We start from the raw sequence: 14,583 nt of genomic DNA, 5'->3' as shown, positions 1-14,583 counted from the left end.
CTCTTGTATTTGGTGTTGACTGATGAGCTCCAAAGCAATTACAAAAATCTGATCAGCTGTTTGAAAACATGTTTAACTTCCTGTGTTCTCTGTGACAAGCATGTGTCAGAAAAGGAAAGTTGCGCACCACTTTCCTTGTGTACCGCCATATTCTTGCTTTCCAATAAGCACCACCCAATGTCAGAGAGTGAATTTTCATTTTTATTCAGCCTGTCTGCCTTTTGGTATGCGCAACCATGTAATTTTCACAATACCCAGTTGAAAGATAGAAAATCGAAATAAACAATAGAACGAATACCCAGTAAAAATAAGTTATGAAATGAAAATGTTCTTTCTGAATGTTATCTGAACATTCAAAACGTTTATATATATATATATATATATATATATATATTAGGGGTGTGACGAGACGGGTATCTCACGAGACGAGACGAGACTCGAGATTGAGTTCACGAGACGAGACGAGACCAGATTTTTACACACATTTTTAAGAAATCCTTAATGGTGAAATACATGACTAGAAAAAATATTCTGCAGGTGTATTTGAAATGTTTTAACTAATCATCTTATAATGAATGTCATTCAGTTCTACTTTCTGAGTATGAATTATCATATGCAGTAAAAGACAACAATACTAAAGCACAGTAAAAGGTTTTGCCACAAACCCAACTGACTGGCTTCTCTTCTGTATGATTTCAGTCTCTTCAGATCTTACTTTACATGATTTATGAGCTTCTACAACTTTTGACCTCCTAACTGAACTCCTTTCCACAAACTGATCATAGAAATAAAAACAGTATAAATAAAAATGGTAACACTTTACAATAAGGTCTCATTTATTAACATTAACATATTAACCAACATCAACTAACAATGAGCAATATATTTGCTACAGTATTTATTAATCTTTGTTTATGTTAGTTAATAAAAATAGTCATTCATTGTTAGTTCATGATAGTTCACAGTGCATTAACTAATGTTAACAAATGAAACCTTATTGTTTGTGCTTAATAAGATTAAGAGAAAACTGTTATTCATTTTTATGGTAACACTTTACAAGTTGAAACCATAATCGCACTCTCTCAATATTCAAAGTGCAAATAAGACCAACTTTTTCTTTGATACAGAGCTAAGAGATGGTTACAACTACACTGCCCAGCCTAAAATAGCTTTCATATTGAGAGATATTTGCATTCATCAAGGAGCCGCTTTCAAAGTTCGGGGTATTGAAATCGCGTTTGAATGCGCGCGCGCGCGTTTACTTTCACTTTCAGCGATCGCGCGTAACTCTTTAAATATGGAGCGCCGGCAACCGTTATCCAACGGTTTGCTTAGCAAAAGGACAGTGGAGGCGTAATGTAAACGTAGCGGTGGCATATTCTTTCCTAATCATCCTAACACTCTGTCATGGCAACATCACGAGACTACTTTTCGCCTCGACGAGAAATCTCGTCACACTTTAGTCTCGCGAGATCTCGTGACACGAGATCTCGTCACACCCCTAATATATATATATATATATATATATATATATATATATATTATTATTATATATATTTTATATATTATTATATATATATTATTTTTCATATAACCAAGATTTTTTTATTTTTATATAATATATATATATATATATATATATATATATATATATATAAAAATCTTGGTTATATGAAAAATAATCATATCATTCTTCAAACACAATCACATTCTGAAACAAGTGGTAACTAGTGTTGTAGTACTCAAGACCAGTCTTGGTCTTGAAACCGGTCTTAAGACCATTTTTTGAAGGTCTTGGTCTTGCCTCAGTCTCAATCACATTTGTACTCAGTGTAATGGAAAGAGTTCACTGGAGGCGAGTGTAGTGAGAACCCAAGTGCAGTTTAATATTAATCCATAACATGAACAACAAAACAGACTTGACGTGACGTGACGTGACGTGACGTGACGTGACGTGACGTGACGTGACGTGACGTGACTTGACTTGACTACAGAACCTGACACTCACCATAAGCGGGTTACATAAAACAATACACAACAAAGGAACATGGGGAAGGCAATGGCTTTAAATATAAGAACTAAGAGGACACATGACTAAAACAACCAATGGAGAAGTGACACAAGGAACAAGAGAACCAATGACATAACAGAACTGAAAACCACAAGACCAAAAACAACCAATGAGAACATGACACATGGACTAAGGGAGAACATGAGGAGCAAGGGAAGCATGACACAAACAAGCAACATGAAACAAACTACAAAATAAAAGACATGGAAACCAAAACATGCACATGAAACCAAAACACCCGTGACACTCGGTCTTGTATCGGTTTCAGACTAAGAGAACTTGGGATTTTGTTTCAAGAACCGGTCAAGACCTCAACTGCTGGGATATTACTAAATTGCTGGCACACTTTCTGATTTATTTATTAACATCATTAATGTGATTGGATGTAAAACTTACTGCTTCAGATGCAATCAATAACTTATTTCTAATTTGATTTATTTATTGTGTCGGTTCAAAAAGTAATGAGGGATTGTGTCAAAAATATCACCAAAATTAATACAAATGCTTACAAAATTCAAGATATTGTTGTCAAAAAGTACTTGTCGAAATCTTGATTTTTATACTGTAATGTTATATAATTATGCAATATCACAAGAGCAAGAGAACTGTTTCACAAATTTGAGCATGATTGCAAACATGATATTGCTTTTATACAAACATTCAATAAAAAAAAATTTTTTTTTAAACATTATTCTTAAAATCATTTATGCATTTGTAATTTACCAATTCAGTGCCACCTCTGCAGTGCAAAGATGAATTTTGTTAATTATTTAATTTGAATGGTAACAGCTCTATATAGTGTCTCATTCTTAATTATATTTATTGATTAAAAATAAGTAATTTCTCAGGTAATGTGGATCTTTATTAAGGAGCGCTGGTCTGGTCTTGATCTTGTCTTAGTCTCAACACACATTAGTCTTGGTCTTGACTTGGTCTCGGATTAGGTGGTCTTGACTACAACACCATTAGTAACATTTAAAAACATTATTAGACTAACATTTCAGAGAAAAAAAACACTCAATGAATGTTGTATAAATAATGTTTTTGTGCTAACATTCTGAGAAAATTATTAAAGACTAGATAACTTTGAACTAATTCTGTTAATGTTAGTAGAAGAACGTTTGTTCATAACTTTGAAAGAAACTTGCCAGAATGTTGTTCCGGGAATGTTGTCTGTTAGCGGGCTAAATCTTTTCTAGTAGCAAATATTAATCCAAACAGAGCAAACACAGAAGGCACTGGGGACTCCACTAACTAATTGTTTCTCCTTTGAAGAGTGGTCAGTGGTCCTAACAGTTGCTGCAAACCAAAAGTTGTACAGAACGTGACTGGCTCAAATCCAAACTGCAGAATAGTTCGGCACTTAAGTGAAATAGATATAACAAGCAATACACATCAATAAATAACAATTAGCTAAAATATTTACTTGAAAAAACTGATTTCTGTTTTTGTTCCTTATTTTATTCCTTACTGTTAACGTGTCTTAAAACGTCTTTTTACTATTTATTTACTATTTAATTTGTATTTTAAATATTAAAGCGTCATCTTCTTTCACTTTTTAAATGAAATGCATTCAATAACATTAGTTTTTGCTGTGAAATCGAAATTTGTTTCTCTCCATGCTGTTGATAGTTTAAATGTTTGTATTATGACTAGAGCAGTGCTTCCCAAACCTCTCCAGGGGAGCCCCCACCATTGCACATTTTATATGTCTGCCTTATCAGACACACCCAATTAAAGTCTTGCATTCTGTGTTATTGAGCTAATGAATTGAGTCAGGTGTGTTATATGAGGGAGACATACAAAATGTGCAAAGTTGGGGGGCCCCAGGACAGGTTTGGGAAGCTCTGCTCTAGACCAACTAGTTGAAAAAGCCCCATTGAAAAAGACCCTGCAGAAGCAGCACAACTTATATCATACAGTGGCTGGGCTTTAATAGTATTCTGCCCGCCGCATCAGCAGAGAAAGGAAAGATAACTGGTGTTGACGTGCCCAGCCCAGGCGTCGTCTGCTGCTGCTGTGGGAACGAGGACTGTGTGTGTGTCTGTGTGAGCGCTATAATCTCCAGCTCTAACACTCATGCTCTGCTGCAGGCTCTGCTACAGCGACCTGACAGCTACGCAAAGCCCCAGAAAAAAATACAGCTTTGAGTGTGCACTTCCTACCAAGGGATTAAATAAACGTGTCTGTGCCAAAACCAAGACCGAGGACGGCACCTGACAGGTTGTGTGTGGTTCTGTTATGAAAGTCAACATGACCAACTCACTAACCGGATGCTGAATGCAGTTGGTCATAGTGGTGTATTAGGGGTAAAAAATGATATAAATACAGTTTGGTTTCTTGCACAAACCGATCGTTTCGTGTCTTAGGACATCAATGTGTCGTCACAAGCCGCAGGGTTTAATTTGGATTTGTCTGTGCATGTTTTTTTGACTCTTATAGATGGTGTTACCGTTTCAATGCATTATTTGACTGACAGACCGCAACGGTTGGAGTTAAAAATCTTCATTTGTGTTCTACTGAAGAAACAAAGTCACCTACATCTTGGATGCCCTGGGGGTAAGCAAATAAACATCAAATTTTCATTTTTGGGTGAACTATCCCTTTAACTAATGAAACTTATTGTAAAGTGTTATCGTGTCTTCATAATCTATCATCAAAAAGTAATTGCTCATTATCAAACACTTTCCCTGTCAGCCATTGGCCAAAAAAGTAGTCCTGCCCCAAACTTACACTGTTGGTTAGACCAGTGGTTCCCAAACTGGTGTTGTACACCTGGGGGTACGTGAGGTGACAGAGGGGGTATGCAAACAAAATGCTGAGTTTTGCCGTTCATTCAATTTAACCTACTTAAAATAACATTAAAACCAAGCATTTATTTCTAACAGGCAAAATGCCGTCTCTAGTGTAAAAACAGGAAAATAATAGTGCTGTAAAAGGTCAAATACATGACATCCAGTCAAATTCCTCATTAAAAAAAATCACCCTACATTACTGCCATACTTAACAATGCACCTTTGTAAAAGGGTGGTTTTGGAACTTACTAGCATGAAGAACATATATAGACACCGACTGTGCATAGAGATCAATTCCTAAGGTCTCTTTTGAATGGTATTTGTACCATGGGTGACTCAAGACTCAAACTCTCTTCAATACAAAAACATACCCTGTGTAAGTTCTTGTTTTCAATGTTGATAATATATTATAGAAGCAAGAATGCAAATTTCCCTGAATATCCACATAATTGCAAATGTGACAATGACTTTATACAACAGTTCAACAAACAAAAAGCTAATATTGAGTGATGAACAGCAGAACTTCAACACACCGGTGTTTTGTTAGTGAATGAATCTGCGGCTTTGAACGAATCAGGAGAGTCAATGATTCAATGACCCATTCATAAATACAGCCACTTGTTTCATTACTGAATGAATGACTTGATGACTCACTCATTAAGACAGTGACTTTCCACCACACTAGTGGATTTAGGTTAATATTTAGGTTAATATTTCAATATTTAATATTTAAATGAAGTATCACTTCATTTTTTACAATAATTTTATATTTCTCTATTGAACCTTTTAAACAAAAAAAAAACATTATCTCACAACATTAGCATTAAACAGTGTGTAAATACATCTAGATGCAGCTTGTGCCACTCCAGCACAAAGATGAATTTTGTTGATACTGATTTCATTTTATTTAAATTATTGATTTAGTTTAATTTATTGATTTATATATTATATTAATAATTCAATTAATGGAATTTTAAGACAAAACATGACATACGTTTAGTAGGGTTACAAAAACTTTGCCTTTATAAAGGTAAAAAAAGAAATGCACCAGAAAATCAATTTAAGGGTGCAAACATTGTCCCTTAATGGAAAAGATGTGACAGAAGTCTAAGTGGAAAAGAGGAGGTATGCAGAAGAATGTTAAATGCCTCAGGGTGTATGCCACTCTAAAAAGTTTAGGAACCACTGGATTAGACACTGATAGTATATCTTGCCCAGAAACTACTGTTGCTTGAATGTTAGATAACATTAATCTAATAAAGGTTACAAAAATAATCACAATTTTTCTTGCACATCAAGCAAAACCCAAACCATTGAGGTTTGTTGAAGCAAGCACAGTGCGTTGATCAATGTTTATACGTGAATAAAAATTAAAATAAATCTGTTCATCATATAAAGTGATTGTATATCTTCAGAAGACTTGGATTAAACTGCTTATTTTTACAATCTCTTTAAGAAATACAGAGTTCAGGCATGAAACTCTAACCATACACTGATTGGTTCTTTCTATGCCGTGGCACCAGCCAATCAGAAGTATTTCCAAATCCACGCAACCATAAATATCGTACCCTAGAAAGCTCTGTTATCCCTCCTCCTCCCCAGCACCACCTGTAGAGATCTGCTACGGGGGTTCTACCATTTTTGCAGCAGCCTTTTCTTTGTTTGTTATATTTGACTAAGCTGAACAAATTATTGTATTTGCTCAGCAGCAGTAGCAGCATAGCAGATCTCGTACGCCAAAATCAAGCCATGTATACTTCATGCCCCATGCCAATAAACGCTGGTTGAATTTAATCCACTCCGAGAGTTGCCATGACTGAGCTTTTTGAAGCTTGAAAATTTTGGTTGCGTGGATTTCAATGGATGGACAAAAATGATGATAGAATCTTCAAAATATCTTCATTTGTGTTCTGGAAATCTTATCTTAATGAGAAACTGTCCCTATAAGCAGGCTCAAATAAATGATTCCTAGAACAAAATGCAAACTTGTATTCACATATAGTTTTATATGTGAAATGCCCTTTTTTAAATTTTCCAATCACATAGTGTAAAAGTCCAGCCTTTTCTTATCATTGAAAAAAAATTAGTAAAATGGGATGCAAGGCACATTTCTTGATGACTTTACGATCTGTATTAAAGCTGCTAGTTTGATATTTAATACCTAAAATACAGTCTGTCGCTGTGCTTTCTACAAAGCTGGACTTATTTATAGACTACTCTTTCTACTATTTAAAAGAAAATCGTGCAATGTGAAGCCATTTAAAATGTTTGAGTGTCCTGTTCCAACATAATGGTACCATTAAACTGATGTTTGTACAGAGCCACACATAGAGTGAACACAATCCACCCACAGTCATATTAAACAGAATCCTGAATCCCTCACTCATAAGGAGCCTGGGATTAGATTCTCTTTCTATTCCAGTATTTAGAGAATGTAAATGCTCTTATTTCAATTCAAACATTAATTATTCAATGACGTGGCTCTTTCCATTGTAGTCTTCACACAGGAAACACAAATGCTATTGCTGTGGGCTTCTGTGACTGTGCTGAATCACAGTATATGAGCCGCTAATGAGCATGACTTCTACATGACATTGCTTTTGAGTGGGGATAATAAGTCTAGTAGCTGCTGATTTTGGCCCACAGACTCAATGTTCTGATGCAAATAGCCTTAGATATTGGCAATGTCATTTGTCTTCTTGGCTAGAGATTCATATAGTTGAAGAAACAGCACAATTGTGCCCATTAACTGTGAATATGCAGATTCCTCCATATGGAGACTGAAAGCCCCTGTGGCGTTTTTATTTTTAAAAAGCTTCTCAATTACAAACCCATGTTTGTTTCACTGATCATTGACAACAAAGTTTCATGCAGTCTGCAGTGCAGCATAAGCTGAAGGTAAAGCTTGAATGAGCAGGGCGCAGCACAACACTGGTAATGACGGCTGCTGGGATACACTAGACATTAATGATGATGGTTTCTGAGGGGCATGAAGTTATGAACCACTGACATATGGATTTTACAATTATAGGAGTGTGCAAAGCCTGTCTCTCCAATGGCGCTTTCTTTCTATGGTAAACCGCAGAGATTCAAAGATTCTATGAATGATGTAGCAAGATCACCCACTGCTAGCTTCATTCACAGAGGTCCTGGGGGAAATACCTGACATGCTAGGATGAAATCAATCCTGAAAACAGCGCTTCAGTGCGGCAAAGCCATCAAGACTGACTGTGAGGCAATAATGCAATTTCAGCAGAAAGACTGAGACTGACACTGTCTCATGCTTGCAGACACCACTTCAGTATTCCTGTAGTTTTTGAAATAGCAATTACAAAACTTTACACTCTCAGAAAAAAATTATGGGGTAAAACAGCTTGCCACTGGAGCAGTACCTTCAAGACTTCTCTGTACCTTATTTACCCATAAAAGGTTCATACAGTATAAGTCTAGTTTGACTGTGGCTTTAAATATTGGTTGGTTTTGTACTATTAATAGAGTAAGCAATTCTCAAAAAGTATTAATAGATATATGATTAGTTGTCATAGGTGAAAAGTCTGAAAAGACTGAGTGTTCAAAAGTACAGTAATTAAGAGATTAAGATAATAGTCAGTTTTGTTAGTCAAGTATAAACCATTCTCAAAATGCAAATGGTCAAAGAGTCTGATGTGAGTTTAACATTTTCCAAATTTAATTTAGAGTCATTTAAACAACAATGTTGAGAAACGCATGGTATGAATTTAAATTCAATTAAATTCTCGGATTTACTATTTTGTAAATGTATTTCCTTACTGTGGTTGAAAACTAGCTATTGTGAAAATTATGTATATTATGAAAATGAATATTGTGGTAAAGATTTTGGTCCTATCACCCATCTCTGAGAAATATAAACAGGGAGTTGCTAGAAAGTCAACCCATAATGCTTTGGTCCCAGAAGCCGCAGAAGCTGATTTCACCAAGTGCAACCTGTTCCTGGCTCAACATTTTTACAGTTTATGTCAAGTTTAGGCTTACAACCAAGGTTAGGTGCCTCTACATCAGTGTTATTAATGTATCATTTCCCTCTGATTTTAGGAATAACATATGGGTAGGCATGTGGCTTGGACTAAATTTTTGGACCAGAATGTTGATCCAGGATCAACCAAATGCGTCTAACTCTGCAAAATCAGGATGTGTGAGTAAGCCAGAGGTAAGGAATGAAATCTCCGTTTGACAGTAGCAGGAGAAAAATAAATCTTGGAAGATCATGGGTTAAACCAGGAGAGCCAATTCTCCTCTGGCTAAACAGTTTAAACAATTCCAATTTGAACAACAAGGGCAGTTTTTAGGGGTAGATAAAGTACGAAGTTGTCCCTTTGAGGTTACTGCCCCAGTGACAAGCTGTTGTATCCATAGATAGTTTTTCAGTGTACAATCAGTAGAGAGTTCCAGAAGAAAACTCACCTCGTCAACGTTCTCAAAGGCATTAATGACATCGTATGGAAGACAGGAGAGGAGGTCAATGACGAACCAGGTCTTCACATAGTTCATTCGGATGAGCTTCGGGTCTGAGATCACCTCCCCAGCGGGTCCAACAAAGGTAGTGTGGAAGTTGAGCACAATGTCCACCAGGAAAATCACATCCACAATGCTGTCTACTACCAGCCAGGTGACGTTGTTTTGTTTGGTCTTGAAGGACACATTGTAGGGGACCATAATGGCCGTGTAGAAGGTGAGGATGAGAATCACCCAGTCCCAGGTAGTTTTGAAGGTGCAGTAGTGCAGGATGATGTGAGGAGGCGTTTTCGGAGCCTCTTGCTTATACTGTGGGAGGATGTCTGAGCCTAGCTGCAGTACCTGATTGGGAATAAGAAGAGGACATAGTATAACTATAATCTGAAAAAAAGTTATGAACATTATGGGAGACAGCAAGAGAATATTTCCTCTGTCCAAACAGCATGTATCCGAGCATAAACTCTAACCGAGAGACTGACAGAAACTGAGTGAGAGGGACATGACTGTTTCCGCACATTTGTGACAGTGACAGCATGAATCTGTGAATGGAGATTTGCACACACTTGCTTATATCCAAAGGAACTTAAGCCAAGTGCGGACAAGACAGAAGAAGCTAGTCAATCTTTCAAGTCTGCGACAGAAAAGCCCCAGATCGTAGCCAACTTACAGCGTGTGATTCTTGTGAGACAAACTCAGATTAGTCACAGACTCTACAATACATTTAAAACTCTTCTGAAATCCAGACAAGTGCACATGTGCATACTTCTGCGACAAGGAAGAGAACCACAATGAACAAAAGGTAGTGAAAAGCCAGTACAACTTAGAAAGAAGTAAGAGCCTATGCAAGCTCTCCAACAACTGTTTCAGTGCCTCTTTTCCCATCATGGTGTTTATGACTAAAAATTAGCCTTAGCAACACTACTGCCATTTTATTGTAAAAATGTTTAAAATGTAATTCCAACCACTATTAATCCAACCTCAAAATGAAAAATGATTTGAAAGTTTGTGGAAATTACATTTGTTGGTTCAGAAAAATGACAAAAAAAACCAAAAAAAAACCTCTTGTAATAGATGTATATCCACTGTTAGACATTGTACAGAGACAAATTAAACTAGTATAAGCTAAGCATCCATAGCTGAAAAAAACATTCTGTGAGTATGTGCTAGGAACAGTATTTGGTAACGCTTTAGATTACAGCCCGGAAAGTACTGCATAATTAAAACAAATTTACAGCGTAACTTTCAATAATTATAGTGTAACTATACAGTCAGTATGTGTAAGTATAGGGGAACAATATGTAAAGTATTGGAAATAAAGGGGTAACAACAAATTATAAAAAAAAAGGAAAATAACAAATTATTTATACTGTAAATATTTTATAACTTAAGGGGTACGTATGACATATAACTAAGGGGTAAGTATGACATTACGGGCCGTAAATTAAAGTGGAGCTTGTTACCCTCTTATTTCATGTAGTTACAGGGTAAGTACGACATTACGGGCCGTAAATTAAAGAGGAGCTTGTTACCCTCTTATTTCATGTAGTTACAGGGTAAGTATGACATTACGGGCCGTAAATTAAAGTGGAGCTTGTTACCCTCTTATTTCATGTAGTTACAGGGTAAGTAATTAATAAAAAAATAAAAATTATATATATATATAAAACGCAAACAGTCATATAACTTGGAAAACTTTATTTGAAAAACAACTTATTTCATTGATTTAAAGTTGCAACACTTCTTATTTGTTTCTCTTGCTTGGCTTCCTCCTCCTCTTGTTCCTCTTTTTCTTTCTTTCCACTGATGAATCTTAAGAGGGAATCCCATTTGCTATTCTGTATTATAAGAAAATACAGTACACCCGGAAATGTGCTCACCGTTTACTCATCTTTTACCCTCATGCCATCTGAGATGTATACGACTTTCCTTCTTAAGATGAACACAAAAAGGATTTTAGGACAAAAAATAAATCATCTGGGAACGCTTTATAATGCAAGCTCACATGTTCCTAAAAGTAGAAGCATCAAACAGCACATACAGCAATAACTACAGTAATCCATACGACCCTAATGGATGAATCGATGTCTTCTGAAGTGAAACGATACGTATTTGTAAGAAAAATACCAAATATTTGAATATTTTTAAAACTTTCGACCAACTGTCTCCTGCGCGTGCATGCGAGGGTTGAGAGTTCATGTTTGACGTAACTTGCAGCGTGACGTAAGCGTGCCGAGAAACTCACGCAGATGTTGGATGCAGTCTATGGTTGGATGCCATAGACTGCATCCGTCAGTTTTTTTTTTAAATATTTTTTTTAGTAATGCTCACAACAAAATACACAGAATAACAGATAATGAGAATGAGGAACAAACAAGACAGAATAACAGAGACGGCAGTTCTCATCATGAAAGCTTCACGTTGCTCATTAATATGCTTCGTCAAACGCAAAGTCGACTCTCATGCAGGCGCTGGTGACAGTTGGTCAGAAGCGCAAAGATGAATAGCGTAACCATGAGAAAATTTCGGGGTGTAACGTTACTGTATTTTCTTATAATACAGAACAGCAATGAGATTCCTTCTTAAGATTCATCAGCTGAGAAACAAGAGCAGGAGGAAGCCAAGCGAGAAACAACAACAACCAAAAAACTAACAAAACTTGTTACTTTCTGTCAGGAAAGTAACTCTTTAAAGTTTGAAATGAGAAGTTGATTTAAAAAAATTAATAACAAGTGTTGTAGACCTGTTTTTAATGAAGTTGTTTTTCAAATAAAGGTTTCGGAGTCAGTGATATCAGATTGTTTGCATTTTATTAATTACTTACCCTGTAAGTACATGAAATAAGAGGGTAACAAGCTCTACTTTAATTTACGGCCCGTAATGTCATATTTACCCTATAACTACATGAAATAAGAGTGTAACAAGCTCCACTTTAATTTACGGCCCGTAATGTCATACTTACCCCTTAGTTATATGTCATACGTACCCCTTAGTTATAAAATATTTACAGTATAAATAATTTGTTATTTTCCTGGTTGTTACCCCTTTATTCCTGACACTTTACATATTGTTCCCCTATACTTACACATACTTACTGTATAGTTACACTATAATTATTGAAAGTTATGCTGTAAATTCGTTGTAATTACGCAGTACTTTCCGGGCTGTAATCTAAAGCGTTACCCAGTATTTTGAGAACACTGGCAATAAGAATGATCTTGTAATTTTCACTATGATTTCAACACACTGAAAAAAAAAAAAAAAAAAAGAAAAACAAGAAATAAAGGGGGGTTAGTTCCCTATGTTGCTAATAATTGTGAACATTTCGACACTGATGACTCAATACAATTATGTGGTTTGAGTTTAAAAAAAAAAGCCAACATCTGCTTAATTTACACAACAAATGGTGCACAACCTCAAAAGTATACTTCAGTTTTGACAAAACAGTTAGCGTATGCGTACTACGAACACATGTTTTTTTCATACGGACACTTTTGCTGCACACCCGGGTTTGACTGACGTGACAAATATATGGTATGGCTTTAATGAAAAGTGTATGACCGGCACATTTAGCATTAGCATTGCTTTGGATGTTCAGTAGAATCCGTCAAAATACACGTCATCAAAAGCAAGTTTTTTGTTTGTTTGTTTGTTTTGTATCTTTAGGTTCGGTGTTAAAAATGACAGTGTGAATGCTAAGTGAACCAGGACTAAATGAATCATTTTCTTTTTTTGTCCAGACCAAATGAATCAAGAGAACCAAACTACAAGTGTGAACACACCCTAAAATGGGTGATCAGGGGTACAGTTTATGTGAACTCTGATATGGTTCGCTGATGATATGAACGCAATCGTACTAAATTGTGGAAGTGAAATTGCAGAAGTGTGTGTCCTCACTCACTTTCCTGACAAGCATTACTGGTGAACTGCAACCATACAGAATGTCATATTTCTGCTCGCCTTCAGCAGAAATGGACTCCTGCTTTCTATAGAACAATTGAGGTACACTGGCAGCAGATAGACGCAAGTGCCATTGTGTGCTGACGCTTTGAAAACAAAACTAAAGGTTCAAAAACAGACCAACAAAAGTAACTCTTTCCATTTTGGTGCCTTCTCCTTCATAGCAGCTACCTAGCATCATGGGTATGTGCTGCAGTTTGATGACACAAGCGTATCGCAGTTTGGACTCAAGTAATATAATGTGAACAGAGACCAGCGGGGAAAGGGGTAGGGGAGCAATCGAACTCTGGTTCAGACCAAGCAATCAAACAAAGTGTGAAAGCACCGTCAAAGTATACTTTATTAGAAAGCATGCACAAACACAGATGCTCGTCACATTAGTGTGTTTCTTTGTCCAGTGTTTGTGCTATTTCTCTCCAGAAGCTATGACTGACAAAAATGCCTTTGTTTACACTAGAGTTGCAAGAATCTCTTAACGTCCCTACACAAGCGCTTGTCAAGGCAGGCGTCTACTGTTGTTGCCGTCGCCAGTAATTTGATGTTGCTGTTTCATCTATTCTGGTGCGTTTACAAAGCTGAGCATACAGCAAAAATTAATCTGCACGCATACAGTACGCATGTTCTATGCTGATGAAGATATTTTCATCACGTGTACTGTACAAATTCCCTATAGCATACCAAAATGGGGTTACCAGAAGGGTTTTGGAGCCGATGCAGGAACTGAGGGGGACGTTCATGTGGAGTGTGTCACGTGAACAGCAGCCGCACATGTTGGAGATTTATCTCAAGACAGCAGAGGGGCTTTTGGGATTGCAGCACACACTCTTGGAAAAGAGTGCTCAGGTATAAATGGATGGAGTGTTCCTTTGATGAAAGTGCTTGAACACACATGTAGACACACACACACACACACACACACACAAACACAAACACAACAGTGATCACAAACACGTATATATTTACTTCGGCCAGACGGGAGTGCTTGTGGACGTTCTCGCCCTTGTGGACAGTCGGCGCCAGCTGCTGTAAAACACCACGGCTGCTGGTCAACGCCCGTGTCAGGCGAGCAAACTTACCCCAGCCTTAATTCATATAAAAGGGGAAATGGTTAGAGAAAAATACATGTATAATGGAAGGAGTGTTTATAAATCAGTATTATAAAGTGGATAGTTTCTTTCCTGCATGGTAAAGTAGTCTATAAATTGTTTCAGCAGTGAAAACAACATCCTGAATAAATCTGTCAACATCTAAAATCAGAGAACAGCTTTC

At 36.7% G+C, this 14,583-nt stretch overlaps 1 protein-coding gene across 1 annotated transcript in view; it reads right to left on the bottom strand.

The window, feature by feature from the left end:
- Positions 1-14,583, bottom strand: part of kcnh1b (potassium voltage-gated channel, subfamily H (eag-related), member 1b) — a 57,862-nt gene that overhangs the window by 40,219 nt on the left and 3,060 nt on the right. The window contains exons 5-6 of the mRNA XM_048168891.1: positions 14,278-14,396; positions 9,307-9,699 (exon numbers count right to left, since the gene is read on the bottom strand). Coding sequence (XP_048024848.1) covers positions 9,307-9,699; positions 14,278-14,396 — 512 coding nt within the window. The remainder of the gene's footprint in view (positions 1-9,306; positions 9,700-14,277; positions 14,397-14,583) is intronic.

Source organism: Megalobrama amblycephala, linkage group LG2 (genome assembly GCF_018812025.1).
Source record: "Megalobrama amblycephala isolate DHTTF-2021 linkage group LG2, ASM1881202v1, whole genome shotgun sequence".
Taxonomy (NCBI): domain Eukaryota; kingdom Metazoa; phylum Chordata; class Actinopteri; order Cypriniformes; family Xenocyprididae; genus Megalobrama; species Megalobrama amblycephala.
Note: the sequence above shows the minus strand (reverse complement) of the source record. Positions and strands in the feature narration are given on the sequence as shown.